We start from the raw sequence: 26,662 nt of genomic DNA, 5'->3' as shown, positions 1-26,662 counted from the left end.
AGTGTCGTCGTTAGAAAATTTGTTTGAAATGATCACCCCAATATACACAAATTATTAAAAAATTAATATTTTAGTCAGCAGTTTCATTTAAAAGAGAAGCATTTCGACTATTTTTGAAAAGTTAATAATTAAATTTAACTAAAAAAAGGATAGCAGTCAAATTCACAAAAATATGTAAACATGAATAACTAAATTTATCATTATGCCAAACTAGAAAAATGAAAAAATTCAAAAAATAAATATAAATAAATAAAATTTCATAAAACAATCAAAATTTCAAATAATCTAGAAAATAATTATTTGTTTGAGTTTTGTTAGAAACTTTGGAAGTTTAATTAACTAAGAATTCTTCTTTTCTTTCTTTATTTTTTTAAGAAAAGGCTAGATTTCATTTATTAAAACGGTTTAAAAAAATCACAATAATAACAACTAATAGAAGATAAAAAACATAACAATTTCCTAAGAAATAGAAGCATATCTTCGATAAAACCAAAGAGTACCCAACCGTTTTAATGAGCTCAACCACTCCCTAAGGGCATATAAAACAAAAGGATAACCAGGAGCCCATTAGGAAAACAAACCGTCTCTTTCAGGAAATGCAAAATCTAGAGACCTTCTCTATCTCTTGAGCAATCGCAACCATCAGCAGCTAAAAAATTACATCTATAATATAGGCACTAATGACAGATCCATCTTCGTTTTGTGCATGTAGTTTCTTTACAATAGCAAGAGAATCTCTTTCAATCACCACATCCCTAAAACCCAGATCAAGGCACATTTGAATTACCTGGAGGCATGCAAGCGCTTCTGTCGCCAAAGGAGTAGGTACGTGATTGTTGATAATCATTCTCAAACCCAAAACTGTCCTTTCTGAGTTTCTGCCCACTATCCCCATGCATGATTTCTTTGTATAGCTTTGCAAAGCAGCATCAAAGCTTATCTTGAGCGAGGGTGGTTTTGGTGGTTTCCATCGTTTCAACTCTTTTGATAGATAATCTCTCATTTATGATTTCTAGATCTCAAATGTATGAATCGATGAAATTAACTATTTCAAAAGTTGACAGTTGGATCCTCAATGGAAAAAATGTTGGTAATGGAATCCTCCCTCCACTGTCTCAATCTTGGCTCAGTCAGTTCAGAAACCTTGTCTATAATTTGATTTCTTACATAGCTATAGATCTTCTAATCGACAGAGCCAGGAACCCAAGCATTCTTCCAGATGGATATATTGGTACTCGATCCCACCCGCCAACACATGTCTGTTTAAAGAAGTCCTTTCGCAGCCCATATACTCTTCGAGGTATAACAAGGGTAATTTCCTAGACTCGATCTCAAAAAAGGGGAATCTGAATAATATTTAGCCTTTAACGTGCGCACCAATAAAGAATCTAGAGAACTAAACAATCGCCAACCCTGTTTTGCAAGAAGGGCTAAATTGAATTTTGATAAACTCTTAAGCCCCAAACCATCATCTTCCTTAATGTCACATAGCTTTCTCCATTCGCACCAATGAATCCCCTTCTTGCCCTTGTGTTTCTGCCACCAAAACCTGCTAATGATGCGCTCCATTTCAACATAAAGAGAGTTAGGCAATAAAAAGCATGATATCGAATAAGTAGGATGGCTTGCACAATGCTTTTAATGAAAACCTTTTTACCACCTTGAGAGAGGGGTTTAACACAACAATTATTAATGCGACTAATCACCTTGTCTTTCAATATCTAGAAAGCCTTTCTTTTCATTCAACCTACCGTATTCAGAAGTCCAAGGTATTTTTCCGGACCTGAAGAATAACAGACATTCAAGATTTGAGAATTTGATATCCTTGATTGATCTGAAATATTAGAACTAAAGAGCAGAAGAGATTTCTCAAAATTGATGCATTGACTTGAGAAAACTTCATATTCTTTTGAATAAACCCGTCATATTATTAGCACCTCTGTCAGTAGCCTCTCCAAACAAAATGCAGTTGTCTGTAAACAAAAGATGAGTAATTGTTGGTCCCCGCCTGCATACTTTTTCTCCAATTATTATTCCTTCCCCCTTTTCCATTCTTATAAGAGACGATAAACCTTCACTACAAATAAAGAAAAAGGTAGGGGTTGAGTGGATCTCCTTGCCTAAGATCTCTTGTCGATTTAAAGATTTCGCCCGCTTCCCCATTAATAATAATTGAGTAAGAAATTGTGGGAATACAGTGCATAATGAAATCGACCTAGAAAAAGAAAATCCCGTCTTGATCATCATATCATAAGTTTTACTAATATCGAGTTTGAACGGAACAGAGTATATTTTCCCTATTCTTCTTTGCTTGAAAGTGGGAAGTATTTTGTAGGCAAGTAGAACATTGTCGGTGATTAATCTCTTTGGAACAAAAGCACTTTGTCCTTCATCTATGCAAACATTCAACACCTTTTGAAAATGATTGGCAATTGTTTTTTTATATAATGTTATAAAGAACTGTACATAGACTATGTTTTAGGGATAAGGACTATGTGAGTAGAATTAATAGCCTATAAAGAAGTTGTAACAACTTGATTTATAATTGTGTCGGAACAGTAGTTCAAAGACCACAATTTCGATGATAAAGTTAGAAAATGTTATTTATTTACATTTACCAACCTGTTAAAAGTGTTTTATTGATGTTTGAATTGGTGAATTTAGTCAATAAGTTAGAAATGAAAGTGTATGGACTAAAATCATAAGAATTAGCGAAAAGCTAGTTAAATGAGTTTAATAAAAATTGTTCAAGGTTCAAAGTGGTAAATAGTCACTCTTGCATGGTAGTTTCGGTTGTGTCAATGTTTAGTGGAAACACTTGTTAATTTTCATTAACGATGAAAATTAATATGTTAATGTTGTGAGTTAAAGTGGAGGGGAAGAGAGTTTCATTCTCGTCTTCCTCTACCAAAAATGTTGTCTCTGTAGAAGAAAGAAAAGCTTTAAGCTTTTTGGATTATTCAGCTTTGCATGCAAGTGTTTTCAAAGCCTATTCTTCACGAGTTTCATGTTTTTGAGATTTTTGTATCTTGATTTAGCCAACCTACATGTCTAGTCTCAAAATTGTTAAAGTCTAAAGTGTTGTCATTGATAAAATGAATGTATGTCGTAATGGTATTTCGTTAGGAAGAGCTCAGTCATGATATTATAGTGGAACAAATTCATGACTAAATGAGTTTATCATTAATAGGCGAAAAGCTATAACTTAATTATAAATTATCCTAGCCCTAATTTTTTATGTCCAATCAGTCCTTTCGCTAGCTCATTGAAACCAGAAATGAATTGTGAGTTTGAATAGAAATGAATAGAATGAATAGGAAAAGAGAAATGAAAAACATTTTGGAATGACTATGTTTTTTTTTTCGAAAAAGAAAAATGGAATCATTTGGAAATGAATGTTTTCCAAAAAATGGAAATGGAAATGAAAATTGAAATGATTCATTTGCAATTCTATAAGGATTACTTAAAAACGATAAAAAGAATGAGTTTATATTTTTGAGCTGTTTTGAAGCCCAAAAATAAAAACAAACCATTCAATCACAGTGAAGACGTTGAGTTATGAAATATTGAGCATATTTTCTCAAAACTTTATTAGGGGTAAAATCATCAAAATTTTTATCGGGATTAAAATCGTCAAAATTTTACTGGGTGTAAAATAAGATGAGAAAATTGTTTGATAGAATATTAAAATTTATTTTGGGAAATAGAAAAATCGAATTGGGTTGAATCACATTATAAAGTACTAGGTCAAAAGGCTCAGGAAGTACTCGTAATTGTGTCTGATGTGAAAGAAGGTAAAAACTCTTCGTATAACATGAATGAGGTGACAACCCTAGTAAGAATATTAGGGTGTCTCGTCCACCCCACTTCTATTTTAAGTAGGAAGTTATTTTTCTATTTGAAATAAATCACTACAACTTAACAAGAGTTCTACCTTCTCTTTTATAAATAGATGGCACTGATAGGGCATTATACACAATTTTGAGAGATTGTTACTCTGCCAAAAAAAAGAATTCTTAACTATTAAATATAATTTTTCAAAATAAAAATTCTATCAGTTTCTATTAAAGAAGACAAAATTTTTGTTTTCATCCCAAATAAGAGAACTATTTCTAGTTCTATATTTGATTCAATTGGTTTTAACCCACAATTAAAGCAGTTCGTGGTACGAGAATAGCAAAAAAGATATTTTGGTTTAAAGTTGAAAACAACGAACGTCCTCTAAGCTGAAAGCACATGAATGGATCGATTATGGTTTATTGTTATAAATATCACAAACTAGGTTGATTTTTAAAATTTTAATTTTTTTCTATGCAAGAAAATTATTTTAAAATTGATTTTTTTCCAAAAAAGGAAAGATCATGGATTGATCATTGACGTTCAATTTCTAATACTACATTAGGTAAGTTCATATGGTGTTGTTATATTTATTTACGAAATGTTGTACGTAAATGTATATGGTAAAATGTTAGTAAACTTATATTGATAAGGTGAGAAATGTATTAATCAGTAAAAAGAAAGCTATGTTATGTATATGGAGCCTGAATGAACAAATAATACAATTGACATGCTAATAGGGGTAAATGCACACTGTAAAGGAAGAAAGGGAAATATAATGAAGATGAAAGAAGTTACTGAAGTTTTTTTGGATATTTTGGTGTGTTAATAACTTTTATGAGCAATCTAGTGTGTTATAGGGGGAGAATATTTAGCCTATGGGCTTTGCACTATGTGTATCTGGCATGTTATCAGTTGGAAATAGCTCTTATGAGGAATCTGACGTGTTCTTGAGGGACAATATTTAGCCTAAGGGCTTTACACTATGTGCATTTGGCGTGTTATCGGTTGAAATTGCTCTTATGAGCAAACTGCATGTTAACAGATGGATACTCACGTATTCCTTTCTATTTTTGCTGAGTCATTGGGTAGAATGTTCCTGAAATAAAAATGTTTATGGCATAATTTTTATGAATTGAAATAAGGTATGAATAAATAATGAAATGTTTGGGACATGTTATATGTTTGAATGAGGTATACCCACATTGTACATGTGAAAGGTGTTGGCAAAGGAATTTAGTTAAGTGTTATAAATGTATGAATGTTTTGCGAGGTGAGTTTAACATTTTAAACCTATTTACTTAATAAGCATATTTAATGCTTACCCTTTTTATCTTTTCCCTTCCCTGTAGATATATTGGCAGAACTCAGCAGGCGGATTGATCCACTGCTCACACTATCCAACTCCTGTTTCGGTATGATTATTTTAACTTTACATCAGGTCAAGTGACATGTATATAATCTCTATTTGGTGAAATTTTATATGAAATAAATGATGATGTTTTGAACATTGTGTATATATATATGCTCTTTTGTAATAATTGTTCAATGCTAGCGTAAACTATTAGTATGCTTGAAATGAAGGTAATGTGCATGTTAAATATGTTGACACATTTGAGATAATTGGCGAACTTATAAAAGCGGACTATTTGGGAAGATAATAATAAAGTAATAAGAACGCGTGGCAGATAATCATTTGGCGGATAAGCTCGGGGGGTTATTTTTCTATCGGATCACCTTGGCACATTTTGTTTAAAAGTTTTAGTATAGAATTATAAAATGTTGAAATTAATAGCGCGTTTAAACCTTGATTAATCTCATAAATGTTTGCACCTCTAATACTTATGTATGATTAGAATAAAAATTCTGATGACTTTAAAATAGATTTGCATGATGGTTTTGCATGTAAATGTCTTTTTTTTCTGTAACACTTTGTAACTCAGGTCTGGCGACCGGGCCGGATGAAGGGAGTTACATTTGGTTGGTATTCAAGCTATGATTTAGTTGGTTCTAGGACTGAGCGTAGTGTGTATTAAGTCTAGAAAATACATGCCACTTTAACCTGTGATAGTGTGATGTTGGACGATTCGATTTGACCATATTTTCTTATAGATTTGAAGATATCGAAAGAATCTAATCGTGTTGCCAATGATGAAGTAGATAGTAATGTATTGGCTTTTGAGCAGGAAGCGAGTCTTAGTATGCCAGTTCTGTACATGACAAAAAATGAGACGAAGAATGCATGTTTCAGTGTCATTGGTCAATGGTTTAGTGAGTTATAAGAGCCGATCTTGTGGCTCCACAACCTCTGCCCCCTAATGTGCCTTCTCTTGTACCCCTTGGTCCTCAGAGTTTAACTCATGTACTTGTGATTAAGCTTTCATTACACAAAATTCGTAAATATGGGGCTGAAGAATTTAGAGGTAAGTCTAGTAATGATCCCACCAAAGCGGAATACTAGTTAAAGAATATGTGGAAAATCTTTGATGAAATGGCGTGTTTGCCTGATGATTATGTTAGATACACAGTGTCGCTAATAAAACATAAAGCTTATTATTGGTGGTCCACATTAGTGGTTATGGTACCAAAAGAGAGAATTAGTTGGGAATATTTTCAAGCTAAGTTTCGAAAGAAATATGAGTAAAAGGTATCTAGATAAGAAGAAACAATCCCTGGAGTTAAATAAAGGTAATAGATCTGTGACTGAATATGAACAATAATTTGTTTCAATTAAGTAAATACGTACGTGAGATAGTGCCAATTGAAAAGGAGATGTGTGTTCGATTCGAGGATGGACTGAATGATAAGATTAAGATGTTGGTTGGTGCTATGGAATTACGAAAATTTGTTGTTCTGACAGATCGAGCACAGATAATGGAAGAAATTTGTATTAATAAAAGACAGAATGAAAGAAGATCTCAAGATTTTGGGAAACGTAGAGTTTTGAAGTCGTTTACAACTCCTCTGCCAAAGAAATTCAGAGAAGTTTCTAGCCACCAAACTACTCTGCCAAGGAATACGGGTAGAAATAAAATGAAATTTAGTGATTCGAGATTTCAGTCTCACCCAACGGTAATTGTTGGAAGTGTCCACAATGTAGATAGACCTACTTGTGAGCATTGTGGTAAGTTGCCTGGTGGGGTATGTCGATTTAAGATAGGTGCTTTCTTTCGATGTGGATCAATGGAGCATTTCTTGAGGAACTTCCCGGGAAGGCTGATATTAATGATGGCCAATCTAGCAAGCCATTGTCAACTCCTCAGAGGGGTAGAAAACCGAGACAAAGTGGTAATACTGGTGGAAATCGAAGTGGAAGAAGGGATACTATAGATAAGTCTAAAGCAAGGGCGCCAGCTCAAGCTTATTCTTTTCAAGCTAGGGAGGAAACCTCTTCACCAGACATTATAGCTAGTATTTTCTCTCTTTGACCAAAAGTATATTCATTGATTGAACTTGGGTCGACTTATTTGTATACATGCACTACTTTGGTAAATGATAAGAATATACCAGTAGTGTCAGTTGATTTTGATGTTAAAGTAACAAATCCTTTAGGTTAGAGTGTCATAGTGAACATGATATGTATGTAGTGTCCATTGAAAGTTCAAGGCTGTGATTTTCCTACTGGTTTGATGATGTTGCCTTTTCATGAGTTTGATATTATTCTAGGTATGGATTGATTGACATTGCATAATGTCGTAGTGATTTGTTGTAACACCCCTTACCCGTATTCGACACCGGAATAGGGTACGAGGCATTACCATAACACATACACTTATAAACATGTTAAATCGAGTTATAAAATTTCATTCAAATTTAAACTCTTCAAATTTTTAACATGTTTTTATAAATCTTCATGGTATAACTTCAAAATACTATATTTGTAACAAATAGGGCTTCTAAGACCCAATACATACTCATGCAATTCAATACTTCATTTCCATTTCATTTAATTCATGATTCTCATGTTCACGATTCAATTCAATTTCTCAATCCAATATACATTTCAATACCACAATAATTCATTTAATTCAAATCAAATAATTTGCAATTTCCATTAATTCACGTACAGTTCAATTTCATTAAGTTCAGTACTAATACATAATTATCGTTTAACTTAATATCCCCTTTTTGCTTCATTTTACACTTCAAGCATGAACTTAGTATTTCATTTCCTTTCCACTCCCGTTTCCTATGCATATCACACAAGATATAAACATTACACTCAACCATAGTCGCAAGCTAGAGCATTTAATCCATAAACCATTCATGGCCTTACTTCATACCAAATCATATACCAAATATACCATACATACATACTATGAAATTTTATTTTTTAATATGAGCTTAAACCATTATCAATAATATACAAATGTAAGCATCATTTCTATTTCCACGTTTATTGATTATAATCAATCATATAACCAATTATACATAAATCATTCATATATATATAATTTTCCTCCTCCTCTCAATTCCACATCCTTAGTGTACTTAACACTCTTAGAAATAACATTTTCTATAGTTTCTTTATTCACCCTTATGTATATTCAAAATTATCTATCCGAGTCAGTATCACTAAATTATTTTTATCTAGAGATACAGAACTTCAAATTAAGAACCGTTAATTTTCCCTGAAACTAGACTCGCATATATTCTTACCATAAAATTTTCAAAATTTTTGGTTTGGCCAAATAGTACAGTTTATTTTTTAAAGTTTACCCTGTTACGCAGTCTGACAGTTCTGACCACTCTTCACTAAAAATGAATTATCTCATTGTAAAAAATTCAAATGGTGTTATAGTTTGTTTCTATTGAAAATAGACTCATTAAGGATTCTAATCATATAAATTATAACTTATAATTATTTTTTTTACAATTTTTAATGATTTTCCAAAATCAGAACAGGGGATTCCAAAATCAACCCATCCCTGTCTCACTAAAATTTAAATATCTCAAAATATATAACTCTTTTTCTTGCTCTGTTTCTTTTATGTAAAAATAGACTCACTAAGCTTTCATTTCATACATTATTCACTCTCTAATTCTATTTCCACCATTGTTTGTGATTTTTTAAAGTCACATGATTGTTACTGTCCAAAACTGTTTTGTTGCTAATTCTACTTTTTCATAATTTCACTTTTTCACTTTCAATCACTATTTAATTCAAAATTCACTTTGTCATTTTCAAGTCAATATTCAATTCAATTCCACACATATATTCATTATTCAATTACACTTAATCGTTACATGATCTCATTTATTTTCACTTAGTCAATTTCCCGATGAACACTTCGAAATAATAACAGATACATGGTGGATTCAGCACATAGCAACCACACATTGTAATCAATGATATCCGGTGGGATTAGCATATAACAACCACCTTATAATTAATGATACTGATTCACATAGTAGCCTACACATAGTACTGCACATGTGACCATCACTATCCGATACATGTAGTAGCCTGCACATAGTACTACACACGTGATCGAAGTTATCCGGTACGCATAGTAGCCTGCACATAGTACTACACATGCGACCTATCTTTCTGGTACACGTAGTAGCCTGCACATAGTACTACACACGTGACCATCACTTTCACTTTCACATAGTGGCCTACACACAGTCCGTGCCACACATGTGATCATTTCTGTCACTTCATTTGTATCCCTGTTTATTCCGAAGGTTCAACTAGGAATTTCTCACTTTTTCTCACTTTTTTTTCACTAATCAAAGTCAATTCTTTGTCTTTCCTGACTTATAATGATACATTTAACTTATTTAACACTCGCATTCATCAAAACAGTCCTTGACTCGAACTTTGACAAAATTACAATTTTACCCCAAAACTTTTACATATTTACACTTTTGCCCCAAAGATCGAAAATTAAACTTCATCTGTTATTCTTATGTTTTATGACATGCTGAACATTTTTCCATTCTATGGCAACATCAAATTCTCACTCTAACACTTATGAACATTAGGTATTTTTACCGATAATGTCGTTTTACTCGTTTTCACTTAAAATCGCTTAGTAAAAGTTGTTTAACATAATTTCTATATTCACATTCTACCATAAAATATCAAAATAAACACATTTCACCTATGGGTATTTTTCCAAATATAAAACCTAGGTTAAATTATTGGTAGAATAATCTAAATCAAGTTACTGAGACTCTAAAAACGTAAAGAATATTAAAAACGGGGTTAGAACGGACTTACAATCGAGCTTGGAAGCTTGAAAACCCTAACCATGGCTTCCCCCTTGCTAATTTCTGCCATGAGGTTGAAGATGATGATTTTTGGGCTATTTTGTTTTTTAATACTTTTTAATTACCAAATTACCAAAATGCCCCTAACTTAAAAATTTCCTATTTCACTTATCTCATGTCCATTTTTATCCACAACTTAACCAATGGTCTAATTACCATTTAAGGACCTCCAATTTAAAAGTTCATAACAATTGGACACTTCTAACATGTAGAATTCAACTTTTGCACTTTTTACAATTTAGTTCTTTTAGCTAAATTGAGTGCCCAAATGTCGAAATTTTCGAACGAAATTTTTACGAAATTATTTTGTGAAATCATAGACCATAAAAATATAATAAAAATAATTTTTTCCCGTCGAATTTGTGGTCTTGAAACCACTGTTTTGACTAGCCCCAAATTCGAGCTGTTACAATTGTAAACAGAAAGATATTCTTTTGAAATGTCAAGACAGTGAGATTATTATAGTTGAATTTGTTAAGCTTGGTGGTGTGATTAATATAGTATCAACATTATCTGCTCAAAAATTAATTAAAAAGGATTGTGAAGCATTTTTGGCTTAAATACTTGGTACTCGAATGTTTGAGTTGAAGGTAGAGTAGGTACCGATTGTTAGTGAATTTGTTGATATGTTTCCTAAGGAATTGCTTGAGTTGCCTTTGAATCGTGAAATCAATTTTTCTATTGAATTAGTGTTTGGGATTACCCCAATTTCAATTGCTCCGTACGAAATGGCTCCGACTGAACTGAAGGAATTAAAAGTCCAGTTGCAAGAGTTGATTGATAGAGGCTTTATTAGACCAAGTGTATCACCTTGGGGTGTGTTAGCTCTGTTTGTGAAAAGGAAAGGTTAATGAGGTTATGCATTGATTATGGATAGTCAAACAAGGTCACAATAAAGAATAAGTATTCATTTCCTCAAATTGATGATCTGTTTGATTAGTTGAAGGGAGCTATAGTGTTATCGAAAATTGATTTGAGATTCAAATATTATCAGTTAAAGGTTAAAGAATCTAATGTTCTGAATACTATTTTTAGAACTCGATAAAGTCATTATGAATTTCTAGTAATGCTATTTGGTTTAACTAATTCCCCTCTTGCATTTATGAATTTGATGAATCGAGTGTTTCAGTTGTATTTGGATCAATTTGTTGTTGTGTTTATTGATAATATTTTAATTTACTTGAAAGACATATAGTAACAAGATGTATAAAGATAGTAAAAATGATATTTTATAGTAACAAGATGTATAAATATTTGAAACAGAATTATTGGTGGCCGGAAATGAAGCGTGAAATCTCAAAGTTTGTCTCAAAATGTCTAGTATGTAAACAAGTTAAGGCCAAACTTCAAGTTCCTTGAGGTTTGTTACAACCAATAATGATTCCTAAATGGAAATGAAAAATAGTATCAATGGTTTTTGTATCAGGGTTTCCTATGACTTCGAGAAAGAAAAATGTTATCTTGGTTGTGGTTGATAGATCCTTATTCTATTTTCAAATTAAGAAAATCTTTAGCGATTAAACTTTTACTACATTTGCAATTTAGTCCTTATAACTTAATTAAACACTAAGTCGATAAAAATTCCTAACCAAAATCTAATTTACTTATAATATAACTCTGTAAATATTTAATAAAAATATTTACAGATCTAGTTTATAGAAATGGGTTCCAAAACCACACTTTTTAATACCATTGACTTCTCGGTCGTTACAATTCTCTCCCTAAAGAAATTTCATCCCTGAATTTTTTACCTAAAAAGAGGTGGTGATACTGGGATCTCATTGTCTCCTCCGGTTCCTAAGTCACTTCTTTCACACTGTGACAACGCCATAAGATTTTCACAAGTGGAACACGTTTATTTCTTAACTATTTCATTTCACGAGTTAGAATTTCAGTTGGATCTTCCTTGTAAGACAAATCGGGGTAAATTTCAATTTATTCTATTGAAATAACATGAGATGGATCCAACTGATATCTCCTAAGCATTAACATGTGAAATACATCGGGCATCTTTTATAATTCAACCGGTAATGCTAACCCATACGTAACTGGTCTGATCCTTTCGATGATTTTATATGGTCCGATAAATTGAGGACTTAACTTTCCCTTCCCGCTGAATTGTAGAGCTTTCCTCTATTAAGAAACCTTTAGAAATACTTTATCACCCACAAAAAAAATCAATATCTCGATGTTTCAGATACGCATATGATTTCTACCTATCAAAAGCTGCTTTCATTCTATATTTGATCACTTTAACTGTATTTTTCGTTTCTTTAATCAACTCTGGCCCAACTACTTTTCTTTCACACAAATCTAACCAGCAATCAGGTGTCTACACCTTAAACCGTATAATGCTTCATACAGAATCATCTGAATGCTCGACTGGAAACTATTAGTATACATAAATTCAACAAACTGTGAATAACGTTCCAAACCTACTTCAAAATAAATTATGTAGGCTCGAAGCATATCCTCTAAAATCTAAATAACTCATTTCGATTGCTCATCCATCTGTGGGTGAAAAGTAGTGTTGAAATTTAGTTTTGTACCTAAAGATTCATGTAACTGTATCCAGAACCTTGAGGTGAATCGGGGATCCCGATCCAAAATTATCAACATAGGTACACTGTGTAATCTAACTATTTCTCGAATGTATAACTCAACTAGGATTGGAACTAACCAGTCAATTCTAACTGCAAGAAAATGGGCTGACTTCATAAATCGATCAACTATCACCCAAATGACATTTCTATTACTTGGAGACAACGATAACCCCATTATGAAATCCATCGTTATGCGTTCCCATATCCATTTAGGAATCAAAATAGGTTGAAGAAGTCCAATGGGGACCTAATATTCTATCTTAATTTGCTGACAAGTCAAATATTTGGTAACAAACTCGACTATTTCTCTTTTCATACCGTGCCACCAATACATTTCTCATAAATTATGATACATTTTTGTTTTGCTAGGATGTATAGCAAAAGGACTATCGTGAGTTTCATGAAGTATTAAATCTTTTACATTGACGACTTTTGAAATACAGATTCGATTACAAAACCTTAAACAACCACGATCATCAATATTGAAGTTTTTTTTTATGCCTTGATGAACCATTTTCTTTTTCTCAGCTAACTTGACATCAACAAGTTATGCATCTCTGATTTTCTCAAACAACATTGGATTCCCTAAATAGTCAAGTGATCCACCATATTGTGTTTGGTGAAGGTGCCCCTGTAAGTTAAAGGCTCTCACCTTACCTGCGTCATTTGTTTAATTTTACTCAGAGAATAAGAAGGTAGAGGAAAATAGAGAGTTTATTTTCAAAATTTTGGTGACGATAGGATAAGGGAACGACACCCAGTATTGTAATTATATGAGAAAAAGAAGGATATATAGAAGAAAAGTAAGAGATATTAAGTAAGTTGGTCAAGAAAAAGGTTTATGGATTTGTGAATTTCCCCTCATCATTCTGGTTTATTTATAACCAAACACGTGCATGAGAAGTTATGGGAATTTAAGAATAGTAAAGGGACTATTCAAGTCCACCAGTGTATTAAAGACATCTGTTGTCATAGGAAGGAGCAAAATCCTTTAGTATTCTCGATATCTGTAGAGTAAGTGTATCCAACAATGGAAAGGTCAGATACATGTGAATGAGCCGATATCTATATTTCGTTATGTGTTGAGGGATCCGCAAATCGGACGGAGCAGGTATAAAGCAAATGTACTAAAAGATAACTAAGTTGAAGTTTCCATTAAGAATGAAATGTGAATTCTTCCGTTAACCATACGAGGGCAAAGATAGGGAAGAGTTTCCCTTAGTTTGCCTCTAAGGATAAGTGTGAAAAGAAATTTTGAGGATGGTTTTTTTTGTGGGAGAATTTTCACACTCATGTTCCTTTAAGTTTGGAAATTAGGAATAATTGTGGGATTAAATTGAAAGAAACTGTAAGTTGGTGGCTTCTACAGGAAAATATGGAAAATTTAGGGGATGATTTGGACATTGTTGAGTTCCAAATTCCAGTTCGGTTGGATTGGAAATGATTGGTTCCTTAGTGGGAGACAAAATGGTTGTCAATAGATGGTTTCTATATGGTTGAAGACCATGCGTGAAAAGCTATAAATAAATGAGAAGTGACTTCCCGAGGAGAATTCATTTAAGTTCTGTTTCATTTTCCTCTCTTCTTCATCTTCTTCTTTGGTTGCTTTGAAGAGGAGATAATTATGAGAAACTCTACATGGAGCGATGATCGTGAGGTTTGAGTAAAAAGGTAGAGAATCTAGTGAGTAGGTAAGATTTTAAGTCTTTCGGTGTTCGTCAACTTAAGAAAAAGGGAGTTAAGAATTTTCAGAACCTTTGACCGATTTTGCATGTTTTTGGAAAATCGAGTTTTAAGTTGAAAATGTTGAGTTTAACTTATGACTTTGGTTATAATGCTTGGCTGCCAGGAGAATAGAAGCTCTAACAGTTGGAAAAGCTAAGCTGATGAGGCAAAGAAGCATCAGGTGAGTTTCCATACTCCATTATTTGGAATATTGTATGGTTGGCATGAATCTGTGTTGAGTTTAATAAGATTTTGTGATGATATATGATCTCTGTTGATTGTTAAATACTAAGCATGTATAAGATTAGATAGATAGATTAGCATTCGCTAATGTAGTTTGGCATGTAAGAAATATTTATGATTCTATGTTTCGAAGGTAGCGTGTGTTAAAATATGCCCAAAGACCAATCATGATATGATTGTAATAACGTGTTTTACCTCATTCGTTAATATAAGGCATTTCCATCATTATTTTAGTCTCTCTTCTGTGTATATAAATAAAATGTTTTATAATAATGTTCTGAGAATAATATGATTATTCTTAAAAGGTCCTTAGTCGAGTATTATTATGGGTTAGACAAAAATAATGCATTAAGACTAACGCGTAGTTTATTGATGACAAAGTGTTGTCATTGACATAGGATGTCAAAATCAATACATGAGTATGCATGTTAGGGAACAACATATTGGACTGACCGTTATGAGTATGTTTCTTGGATTATTATGTAATCGTCACAACATTACTCATAGTGATTACTATGTATATGATCCTCAGACTTGAGATCATTATTATCCCAACATGTGTGTCATATATTTTGATACAGTCAAACGTCCACTGTAACTGGTTGTTTTATAAAGGCTGATGTTGAATATACCACAATCTATATAGTGGGATATGGTTGTTCAATGTAGGATTTGTCCCTTCTACATAAAAGGGAGTAATATATTAGGCCACTTGAATGAGTGAGACTAGACATGCATGGCCATGCTCGAATAAGTTGATATGAGATATCATATTTATTTATCATAGTTTGCTCAAAATGTCAAGAAACGTTAGATGGAGTATGCAAGTTGACTATTTCATGACTTGTGTCCATTCTAGATATAAAGGACAAAATGACTTAATACATTAAGGGTTAATCACAGAGAGGTTATGTCGAATCATGACTTCTTGTAACTTAAGTAGCAATGATGTATTGCTAGATGCCACTCATTGTTTGTAATATTAGAATCTTTCTAGTATTACTGCTAATGTTATAAGAACCTACAGGGTCACACATTATGGTTGAAACGAACGGAATCCAAACATATTTGGTATTGTTTTTTTGGCTATCACATGAATTAAATTGATTATAGAATTAATTTAATTGGGCAGTAAAATATCGAACGAATTATATGTACAAGTATGTTGTACACATAATGAGGACATGGTTAAATAAATATATATATGAATTTGAATCGTAGAAAATTGAATTAAACATAAATTATTGAAATTCTTGTTATAATTATTTTAATTATAATTTACGATTGAATATTATTATAATTATTGTAATTGTAATTTTTCGGTCAAACATTATTATAATTATGGTAATTATAATTATTATATTCGGTTAATTATTATAAAGAATTTTGAGTCATATTAAGATATCACCTATTCCTGAATTAGGAAATATAATTTTTTTAAGAAAACCTTATATACCCAAAATATAGTGTATGAGGTCTAGCAGTCGTCAATGAGTTTTCTCTCTGAAAAAGTTTAAAAGAGTTCTTGCCATTCGTTGTCACACCGAGTGGATTACGTAGAGGCCCAAACTTTTCGTAGCGGCTTAGAATCGACATAAAATTGTGTAATTAGTTTCAAAATAGTTATCTTTGGTTTTTTAGAAGATTAAAGGTAATCGTTCATACTCTTCTCACCCTAATTCATTCCTCGCACATGGATCCCTGGGTGTGATCACCATATTTATTTTTTCTGCTGCGCCATGGGGTGTACCGGTGTTCAAATAGCGTACTCCATGATAGTATGTTAATGAAATACATGTATTGCATGTTTATATCGGTGGAATATAAAGGGAAGATTATTGACGGGTTAGGTGAAGTTAGAATTTTGGAGAAAGGAGCTTTCGTTCATCGTTTTTCGGTGTTTTTGGGTGCAAACCATGATGTGCAAAGCTCTGGTTCTAGTAAAGGGAACACTGCAGTGTTTGTGCAACACCCTTAACCCGTATTCGTCACCGGAATAGGGTTTTGGGGTATTACTATAAAATCGTAACCTAAAACATTCAATTTCAAACATTTCATAAGACATAGTATAATTCATCCAAAATCATGGATAACGTCCCTTATTCGAGCCCTCGAGGCCTTAGAAACACTTTAGAAACGATTCAGGACTAAATCTAAAATGTTTAGAACTTCATGGAAAAATATTGAAAATTTCACACTGCAGGGGTCACACGGCTGAGACACACACCTGTGTCTCAGGTTGTGTGGACATTCGAAGTAGGGACACGGTTGTGTCCCAGCCTGTGTCCATGCCTGTGTAACTCTTTGACTTGGAACACATGGCCAAGCCACATGCCTGCGTGCCAGGCCGTGTGCTTGGCCGTGTGCTAGGTCATGTAACTATCTAAATTGTAACCCTTTAAAATCTACAAGGGACACACGACCGTGTCGTATGGCCATATGTCGCACACGGCTGAGGCACACGCCCGTGCCTTAGGCCGTGTGGACAAGAAATAGGCCATTTTCAAGCCATTTATTTCACCCAAATCAAGCTCACACCTGTAAGTCATTTGCACATAAAATCAAGCTTCAAAACAGACTTAAAACATGCATGATAGAACTAATTCAATATGGTATCTGTCCATACAACCAATATGTCAAAAGCCACCTCAATCACAAATAATAAAATCAACCAAAACATAAACACATTTGGCAGAAATCAACCACACACAACTACCCATTTCCATACCATGTCATAGCATCATTTATCATGTACCAAAACAGAACCAAACATACCAAATTGGTCATCCAATATATACTTGTACTTGACTATTTCAACACCAACCATGTAAATACCAAAATGCCAAAAGTCCAACAACCATATTACTACATATATACATGCCAAACATAACCACTAGATCATTAATAGAAGTCCACTTATACATGCCAATATAACCATAACCAAAACATTAAAAGCTACCGGTATAGCAGCTAGATAGTGTGATAGGTCTCTGATGAGCTTCCAAACTAAACGAGCTTCTGATTAACTGTAGAACAAGGGAAATGAGATTCGTATAACATAAAACACAACTTACCATTTCATTTTATAACATTAAAATTTAATATGGCATAATCCAACTTTAGCTTGGCACAAGCCTAAGCACCAACACAAACATGTTAGCATAATTGAACATAAATCATATGAATTTAACATGGATAACCATTATACTTGAGCATGATTCAATTGGATTTATCATCCATCATAACAACATAACATGTTTTCCATATAGCTCATCATTTCAATGTATTTCATACATACATGTCTTGGTTCATATTGAACACTTACCATATCCTTTCACATTCATGACCGTTGAACCATTTAGAATATCATCGGATACACAAGATAGCTCACACAAAGTGTGCTAAACATATAATCATAACATTTCCTTTCTTTTACATCGTTGCTCACACGAGCTGTGAAATGGGTCTGTTCACAAGAGCTGTAAAATGGGTCTGCTCACACGAGCTATGGGTCAGAATGTAAGCTACATGATGCTGCTCACATGAGCCGTGGAGTATCCGTAACACATGCTGAACTTCAGCCATCAGTAGGACATTCAAGACCAGCACCGAAACAGAAAACTCTAATGATATGCCATTTGTATCCTACGAATTCCTAAGGTTCAAACGGGACTCGATAATAGTCGTAACATTGTTGGATTTGCATTAATTATTTACATAACAATCCAAAATTTACATATAGCTCAAAATATAACATTAAAACATTATACAATTACATGAACTTACCTCGACAATAAAAGCGTAGAAACGGAGTCGACTAATCCGAAGCTTTATCTTTACCTTGATCTAAAACCGTACAAGGTCTATCTTGATCTAAATAAATAAATTCAATCTATTTAATATCCATTCTATTCAATTCAATCCAAATTTCATATTTTTGCAAAAATATTCTTTTGCCCTTAATGTTTTGATTTTATTACAATTTAGTCATTAAGCTCGTAATTTGAAATTCATGCAATTTCATCCCTACCCAAGCTAGCCGAATTCAATATAGGTCTATAGAAACTCATAGAATTCATTATTTCATAATTTCCATCATGTATTTTACACATTTTACGAATAAATCCCTATTTGACATTTTCAACAAAATTTACTTTACAAAAGTTGTTCATTTATCAACAAAGATGCATTTTCTTCCATCAAACATCAAAAATCACATGAGCACATTCATGGAAAAACCCTAACCTTTTAACAGCTCTGCAAATTAGTCCCTGGGCTAGTTAGATTGAGTTACAACGATCTCGAAAACATAAAAATCATTAAAAACAAGACAAAAATCACTTACATGTAAGCTAGAGAATGAACCAAAATTTTAAAGCCCTAAATGGTGTTCTTCCTTCTTCATTTTTGGAGGAAGAAGATGAATGAAAATTAAAAGAATTTGTTTTGTTTATTTTAACCTTTATTACTAAATTACCAAAATAACTTTCAAAAACTTTAATAATTTGAATAAACCAATCTCATAAATGTCCACTATCACTAAAATGGTCTAATTACCATATAAGTATTTTTAATTTTTTGTTCTATAGCCATTTAATACCTTTAGCTACTAGAACTCTAATTTTGCATCTTTTACGAATTAGTCATTTTTACCAAATTAAGCATGCAAACAATAATTTTCTTAACGAAATTTTTATACGACCTTTCCAACATACTGTAGACATTAAAAAATTAATAAAATAAATATCCACACATTAGATTTGTGATCCTGAAACCTCTATTCTGATTTCACTGAAAATGGGCTGTTACAGTTCGAGCATCAAGGTTAAAAGTGGTGAAATGGAGGAATGAGTGGATGGATAGGGAAATGGAAGTTCAATTAGATTCTACAATCCGATGTTGTTGGGTGCAAGTCGTGATGTGTGAAGCTCCAAGCCTTGCGGTGGGGACACTACGATGTGCAAGTATTAATGTTAAATATGAAACAAAATGTTATCGATTGGCTCGTTAGAGTGACATTGTGACGAATGTTATTAGGTTCCATAAAGAAACACTGCAATGACAGTTAGTAGGCTCTATAGGGTGACACCTCAAGGAGGTTTAAGGTGTAAGACCATAGCTCAATTGTGGCAACCAATAGAGCCTGTCAGGATGTTACACATGGGGTAAAATCTGAAAGACCATTACTTGGCTACAGAAACATAGAGAGTTCGTTGGGACAATAAATACGGGCAATCCATCGGGATAATAAACACAGGGTAATCCGTCAGGACGATAATTATTGAAAAAAGGTTAGAAGAAAAATGCAAGTGTTGACGATTATAGTTAGCAAACAAATTTTGAGGAATCCATTGAACAAGGAAAAAGTCGTAGAAAAGGGAACATTTCACCAAACAGTAATCATGGAAGCCAATAGGGCATATGGGTGGTAACCCAACAAGAATCAAATATAGGAAATGGCATACCAGTAGTGTCTGGTGTATAGGAAAATGAAAGAAGACTTATTCGAGAATCACATATAAGGATCTGCCATTAAGAACCATTAGAAGGTGTTCAGTAGAACTCTGTATGTTAGAGGTTTGATCATAAGTACCCCGGATAGTCTATTTGGTAAAGAGGAGATTAGTTAGAACCTATTGAAAAGAAGAGGTACCAAAAAGGTTAATCCAAGTGACAAATATTTCTATCAAGAGTATTCATTTTTTAGGAAAACCTAGTATGAGAGTATCTACTATAGAGTTAGTTTTATAGGGGACCATCAGATAAGGGAAATCGTGAACTCAAATGGTCGTTCAAGTAATAGTTTACTGCATATTAAAGGCTAAACGGTCTACAAACATGTTACGTCTCAAAAACAAGGTATCACAATCCAAACAACTTTTCAACCCGAATATAGGGTGAAATGAGATTTAGTCTGCCAGAGTGGAGTGGGTCCTCATTATTTAACCTGTTTGATGGGATGTCAGCAGGTTATTCAAAACTTGAGTAAGGAAGGGAGTCCGCCAATGACAAGTCAGAATTGGAATGTACGCCTAAGAAGGCATATAAAAAGGGTCCTTAGGATGGAAAATTTAAGAGGACAACCTTTTAAGTATATTGCGAAAGAGAAAATGTAGTTGAAGAAAGATTATAATTATTAGTTGTTGCAATACATTTGAAAGTCCATCAAGACTAGTCGAATGGTGATAGGATCAACCAATGGAAGATAATTTAATGATCTGTCTGCCAATAGATAAGTTCAGAGAATGATTCTAAGAACACCATTTCAAGTTAAAAGAAATCGCCCCAAAACAATCAGGGAGTTGAATGTGTTTAATTTCCTTTCATTTTATTACCTCTACAAGGTGGAGTCTATTTTTTATGTATTGTAGTAAAGAAACTCACTAAGTTCATTTGAACTTACAAAATTTTTGACTTATCTTTGCAAGATTCATGGGATAAGGAACTCAAGGAGGGACCAAACCAAATTGGGTTAGATTAATGATCATTTTCAGTAAGGTGTCATGCTCGTAGGAAGGAGGTACCTTCAGAGGTTTCTCCTTAGAGTTATATATTGTCATTAAGTAGTTTTCTTAGAGTATAGATATTTCAAGGTAGTTAATTAGGTTGGTTTAAGGTTCCCGTTGTAAGAAAAATTTGAAATAAATTAGTAAAATATATTGGTGAATTTCTAATTTGAGTTTGATTTTAGATCAAATCGTGTTAATTCTGACATACTATACACGAGCTTGGCGATTGGGTTGGGTAAGGGAGTTGCAAATTCAAAATAAGTTAACATATTTAATAAAAACAATTATTTCCATTTCAAGCATACTAATAGTTTATGCCAGCATTGGACAATTACCACAAAAGAGTATATATATATGAACACAATGTTCAAAACAGCATCTATTTCATATACAATTTCACCAAATATACCTTATATACATCCCACCTGACTCGATATAGAGTTAAAATTATTCTACTGAAAAAGAAGTTGGATAGTGTGAGTAGTAGATCAATCCTGTTGTTGAGTTCCGCCAAAATCTCTACAGGGAAGGGAAAAGATAAATGGGGTAAGCATTAAATAGGCTTAGTAAGTACATAGGTTTAAAATGTTAAACTCACCTCGCAAAATATTCATACATTTATAACATTTAACTAAATTCCTTTATCCTGCCAACACCTTTCACTTGTCCAATGTGAGTGCATCAGATTCAAACATATAACATGTCCCACACATTTTATTATTTATTAATACATTAATTCAATTTATATAAATTATACTGTAAACATTACTATTTCAAAAATATTTCACCCAATGACTTAGCAAGAACAGAAAGGAATACGCGGGTATTCATCCATTAACACACCAATTTGCTTGTAAGAGCAATTCTAACCGATAACAAGTCAAATTGCTCATAAAAGCTATTTCCAACTGATAACACGCCAGAATCTCCAAAGAGATTAAATTGGAAATCCACAACAAATGCAGGATTCCAAAAAAACTTCAGTAACTTCCTTCCTCTTTTTTCTTATTTCCTTTCTTCCCTTACAATGCACAATTACCTTTATTGGCATGCCAACTATATCATTTGTTCATTCGAGCTCCATATACATAATATAACTTTATTTTTATTGAATCATACCTTTCTCACCTTATCAATACAAATTTACTAACATTTACCATATACATTTACATACAACATTTCATAAATAAACATAACAACACCATATGAACTTACCTGGTACAGTAGTAGATATTGAAAGTCAATGATCAATTCGTGATCTTCCCTTTTCCTCTGTTATCTACTAGTTGATTTGGTTCTTGATCCATACATTAATACAATTAGCTTATCAATGACAACACTTCAGACTTTAACAATTTTGAGAGTAGACATGCAGGTTAGCTAAATTGAGATACAATGATCTCAAAAACATGAAACTCATGAATAACAGGCTTTGAAAACACTTACATGCAAAGCTGACTAATTGAGAAAGCTTAGACCTTTTCTTTCTTCTATAAATAACAACGTTTTCGGTGGAGGATGATGAGAATGAAAACTCTCTTCCCTCCACTTCAGCCTACAACACTTAACATATTAATTTTCATCGTTAAACGAAAATTAACAGGTGTTTCCACTAAACATTTACACAACCGACACTACCATGAAAGAGTGGTTATTTACCACGTTGTACCTTGAACAATTTTTATTAAACTCATTTAACCAACTTTTCGCTAATTCTTACAATTTAGTCCATACACTTTCATTTCTAACTTGCTGATCGAATTCACCAATTCAAGCATCAATAAAGCACTCTAATAGGTTGGTAAATGTAAATAAATAACATTTTTCGACTCTAACGTCGGAATTGTGGCCCTTGAACCACTTTTCTGACATCGTTACAAATTGGGTTGTTACACTATTGCTATCCAACTCATGATAAAGCTTAAACAAGTAGCGTTTTTCGCCCAGACTTGACATCCAAACACCCCAAAAGGGTGTCAGAGATTGGCCATGGTAGTTTGCATTATCGAGAAGTGAACAACACTCGCCGTAAGGAAACATCCCGCAAGGCAATACTCATACATTGGCTTTTGCGATTCAATTCCCCCATGAATAGCCAAGCCTCCTCTTCACAATTAGTGATACTCAAACCAACTATCCCACTCTCTATGGACAAAAAGAATAATCAACAAAAAAAAAAAAACGAAAAAAAGAACAAGACAAAACTAGAAAAGCCTTTTAAGGAGAAAAAAAATGTGCCGCTATGAGCAAACATAACCGAGGAAAAAGCAGGCCATAAAGGCAAAATAAGAATTTTTAATAGGCATAATGATAAATTTAGTTCTTTTTGTTTTCAATTTGACCTTTATTCTTTTTTTTCCACACTAAATTTGGCCTTTAACCTCTTAAAAAGAGTTGAATTTGGTCATCAACTTTTCAAAAAAAACAAAAACAAAAATCAAATTGAGGCATTTTTAACGGAAATACGGCAACACACGTGGCAATCCATATGTACTTCATGCTAATTTCTTTTGAATTTTTATGAATTTTTTATATCTTTCTTTTAATTTTTTAAAATATATTTTTTTATAATTTTTAAATTATTTATTGGTGTGGCATAGTTATATTATATATATACTTTTTCTTGCTCACATTGGCTGATATGTTAAAAAGATTATAAATTTATGGAAATTTTTATTTAATAATTCGTTTTCTGTATATGTTAACATGATTACATTTTTGTCATGTTTTAATTATTTGCATTTATTTTGTGAAATGTTTCAATTTAACTTATATCTTACATAATTTTGTCATGGTAATTTAATTTTAAGTTTTTTTAAACTATAACCAAATTAATTTATTTAAGAATTAAATCATTATATTAGTCATATATTAATATAAATATCATATTCAAAAAAAAATATTTAATTTTGAAAGCATAGCAAAAGCGTTATTTAATTTGCAACCAAAGAAATCACTACCATACTAATTAATCAAATTCTACTATTAATCATTAATCTTTGTATGTATAAATTTTAAATTTAACTTTTATACCTTAATTTTTTCTATTTTAAGTCTTTGACTTTTTTTATTTTTAAAAATTCAATCTTGAGTCAAATAGTTAAATACATTAAATAAAATAATATGGCTTTTTAACGAGCATTAAGTAAAAATAGTAAATAGATATAACATTGCACATATGATAAAATATTTTCCTCATAAAATTTTGAAAACAACATAATTTAACTTTAACAAATTTAATGGTTATTGTTTGGGTCAAGATAAAAATATTAAAATTAAAAAAATATAGAAACTAAAAATAACTAAATTTACAATTTACATATAGTACAAAGACTAATAACCAGAATTTGACCATAATAATTACATAGGGAATTAACAAACGTTGGGTACAATGATATATTGTTCTCCCGAATAGGGAAGAAATGTTTGAACATTGGAAATAGTATTGTGGGAAGGGCAATAAAAAATTCTGAAAATAAATCATAAAACCGATATATGATAATAAATAAAATTACATGAAAATTTGGATTAATTAATGGGGTCTTGAGCCACAATCACCACCTTTTTTTAAAGTTTAGGACGGCGATGCATTTATTTACAGTTAATATAAAAACAACAATGATGATAAAATTAAATATAGTAATAATGTTATAAGCTGAAAGAAAAAGAAAACTAAACACACTACACTAGAGATTAAAGTGTTTTGGTTGTATTCGCTGTCAAGTAAATGGAATCTAGCACCATATATGTGTAGTCCCTGAAATATCTATGCAGTCCATTCATTTCCCTCCTCTGATTTATATTTTTCACCTCTCTGCTTATTGCTTATCTTAATCTAATGATTTGAATGCAATCACTGGGATCAAAACTATGGACAAATTTAATCTCTTTTCCGATAAAAAATTAAATGTAGGTCACTACATTCCTCAGCTCGCTGACTTAATCCTAGATTACAATAAACGTTTCAGTGGCAGACCAATCAAGCTTAAAGCCATTGCAGTTAAGCTTCCTCTTACCAACTATTCTTGTGTTTATCTATGAATTTAAGCTTTACCCAAATTTCGTCATTACTTTTCGTTCATTCTGCAGTTGGGAAATCCTCTTTTAGATCCGGATATTAGTGTAATCAATGCTGAGTCCTTGTGTTCACATGGAGTAATTTCAGATGAAACTCTCCTTTTGAGTAAGACTGTATGTAATGCATCAAGGCACCTTAAAGAGTCCATTCACCAGAATCTGTCCAAAGAATGCATACATGTGCTTAACAAACTAGAAGAAGCAATGGGTTCATACACTGACCCTGGAGACCTGATTTTGCCTATTTGCTTGTCACCGACTCTACTCGGCCAGACTTTTTATCAGGGAACACACAATCGGTTACATTGGAAGGTAAGTAATTAACAGCATTAACACAGGCATGAAAGCGACTGGTTCTTTTCCAGCTAACAATTTTCTTTGATTGTTCTAGCAGCTTGCTATGAGCTCGGCTGTTGCCACTGATCCATGTCGTGGAGATGAGATACGTCAGTACCTCAACACACCTAAAGTACAAGAAGCACTTCATGCAAACACAACTCACCTCTCTTCAGTTTGGGAATTCTGTAGAGGGTCTCTTTTTCTCTCAATTGGCAATTTTGCATATGCTTCTGCATGTATGCAAGCAAATTAAACAACTTGTTATAATTGCAGGCATCTTTCCTATCAAAGAGAGAGTATAGGGATCAATATCATACCCCTTCTGTCAAAACTCCTCAAAAGCAGTATTCTAGTTCTCCTCTTCAAGTGAGTAATTTTAAACCTCAAAGGGTTTCTAATTTCAAGCCCCAGTTGCCTCAAATGACTGAAAGTTTCTGCAACTTCACTGCAGTGGAGATCAAGATTCAAAAATCCCATTAACACAAACAAGGATAATTGCAAATATGCTTGCAAAAGAACTGAAGCTGGTGCCTGTCGGAAGTTATGCTCTATGGTATGATAAGAAGCAGGCATGTTTTGCAAAGTCATGTCTGCTATTCAAAGTCTTTTCCAGTATTCATTCCAGATTCATGGTCTAATATATATAATCAGGTTGGTGGGTGGACTCAGTCATTTGGCAAAGTAAGGAGAGGCCAAAATTTGACATTTTTGACATTTGCTACAGTAAGAGGTGCAGCACATGAGGTTCCATACACGTCCCCTTCGCAAGCGCTCACACTTTTTCAAGCATTTCTTAGAAGATCTCCTTTGCCTCTAAACAGAGTTTGAGTTGATGGAACATTTTTAAAAATATATATAATGTTGTTATAGTTGCAAGTTAAAAGTTACATAACCAAAGTTATGTAAGTTAATTATTAAATGAAAGGTTATCATTGTTTATATTGATGAGTTATGTTTTTTTGTTATTAAAAGTTATGTTGATTATTAAAAAAAAGTTATTGTCCAAGTAATATGTAATGAATAATTGTGTTTATTCTTAATAAATGAGACTAT

General features: G+C 32.6%; 1 protein-coding gene across 4 annotated transcripts; it reads left to right on the top strand.

Moving 5' to 3' along the window:
- Positions 1 to 395: 395 nt before the first annotated feature.
- Positions 396 to 26,662, top strand: LOC107910681 (serine carboxypeptidase-like 42). Of its 4 annotated transcripts, none has more exons than XM_016838635.2 (10): positions 396 to 825; positions 1,017 to 1,090; positions 1,194 to 1,311; positions 5,190 to 5,252; positions 25,107 to 25,192; positions 25,283 to 25,582; positions 25,662 to 25,801; positions 25,883 to 25,975; positions 26,061 to 26,260; positions 26,334 to 26,662. In XM_016838635.2, exons 2-9 carry the CDS (start codon positions 1,076 to 1,078, stop codon positions 26,245 to 26,247), a joined length of 1,002 nt encoding a protein of 333 aa, XP_016694124.1. In that variant the 5' UTR covers positions 396 to 825; positions 1,017 to 1,075; the 3' UTR covers positions 26,248 to 26,260; positions 26,334 to 26,662. The 4 variants fall into 4 exon arrangements, with proteins under 4 accessions (XP_016694124.1, XP_016694127.1, XP_016694123.1 ...); XM_016838638.2 differs by having other exon boundaries at positions 26,061 to 26,162; positions 26,261 to 26,661; XM_016838634.2 differs by having other exon boundaries at positions 26,061 to 26,661.

The sequence above is a fragment of the Gossypium hirsutum genome, chromosome D02 (assembly GCF_007990345.1).
Source record: "Gossypium hirsutum isolate 1008001.06 chromosome D02, Gossypium_hirsutum_v2.1, whole genome shotgun sequence".
NCBI classification, from domain to species: Eukaryota; Viridiplantae; Streptophyta; class Magnoliopsida; order Malvales; family Malvaceae; genus Gossypium; species Gossypium hirsutum.
This window is presented reverse-complemented; position numbering and strand designations above follow the sequence as displayed.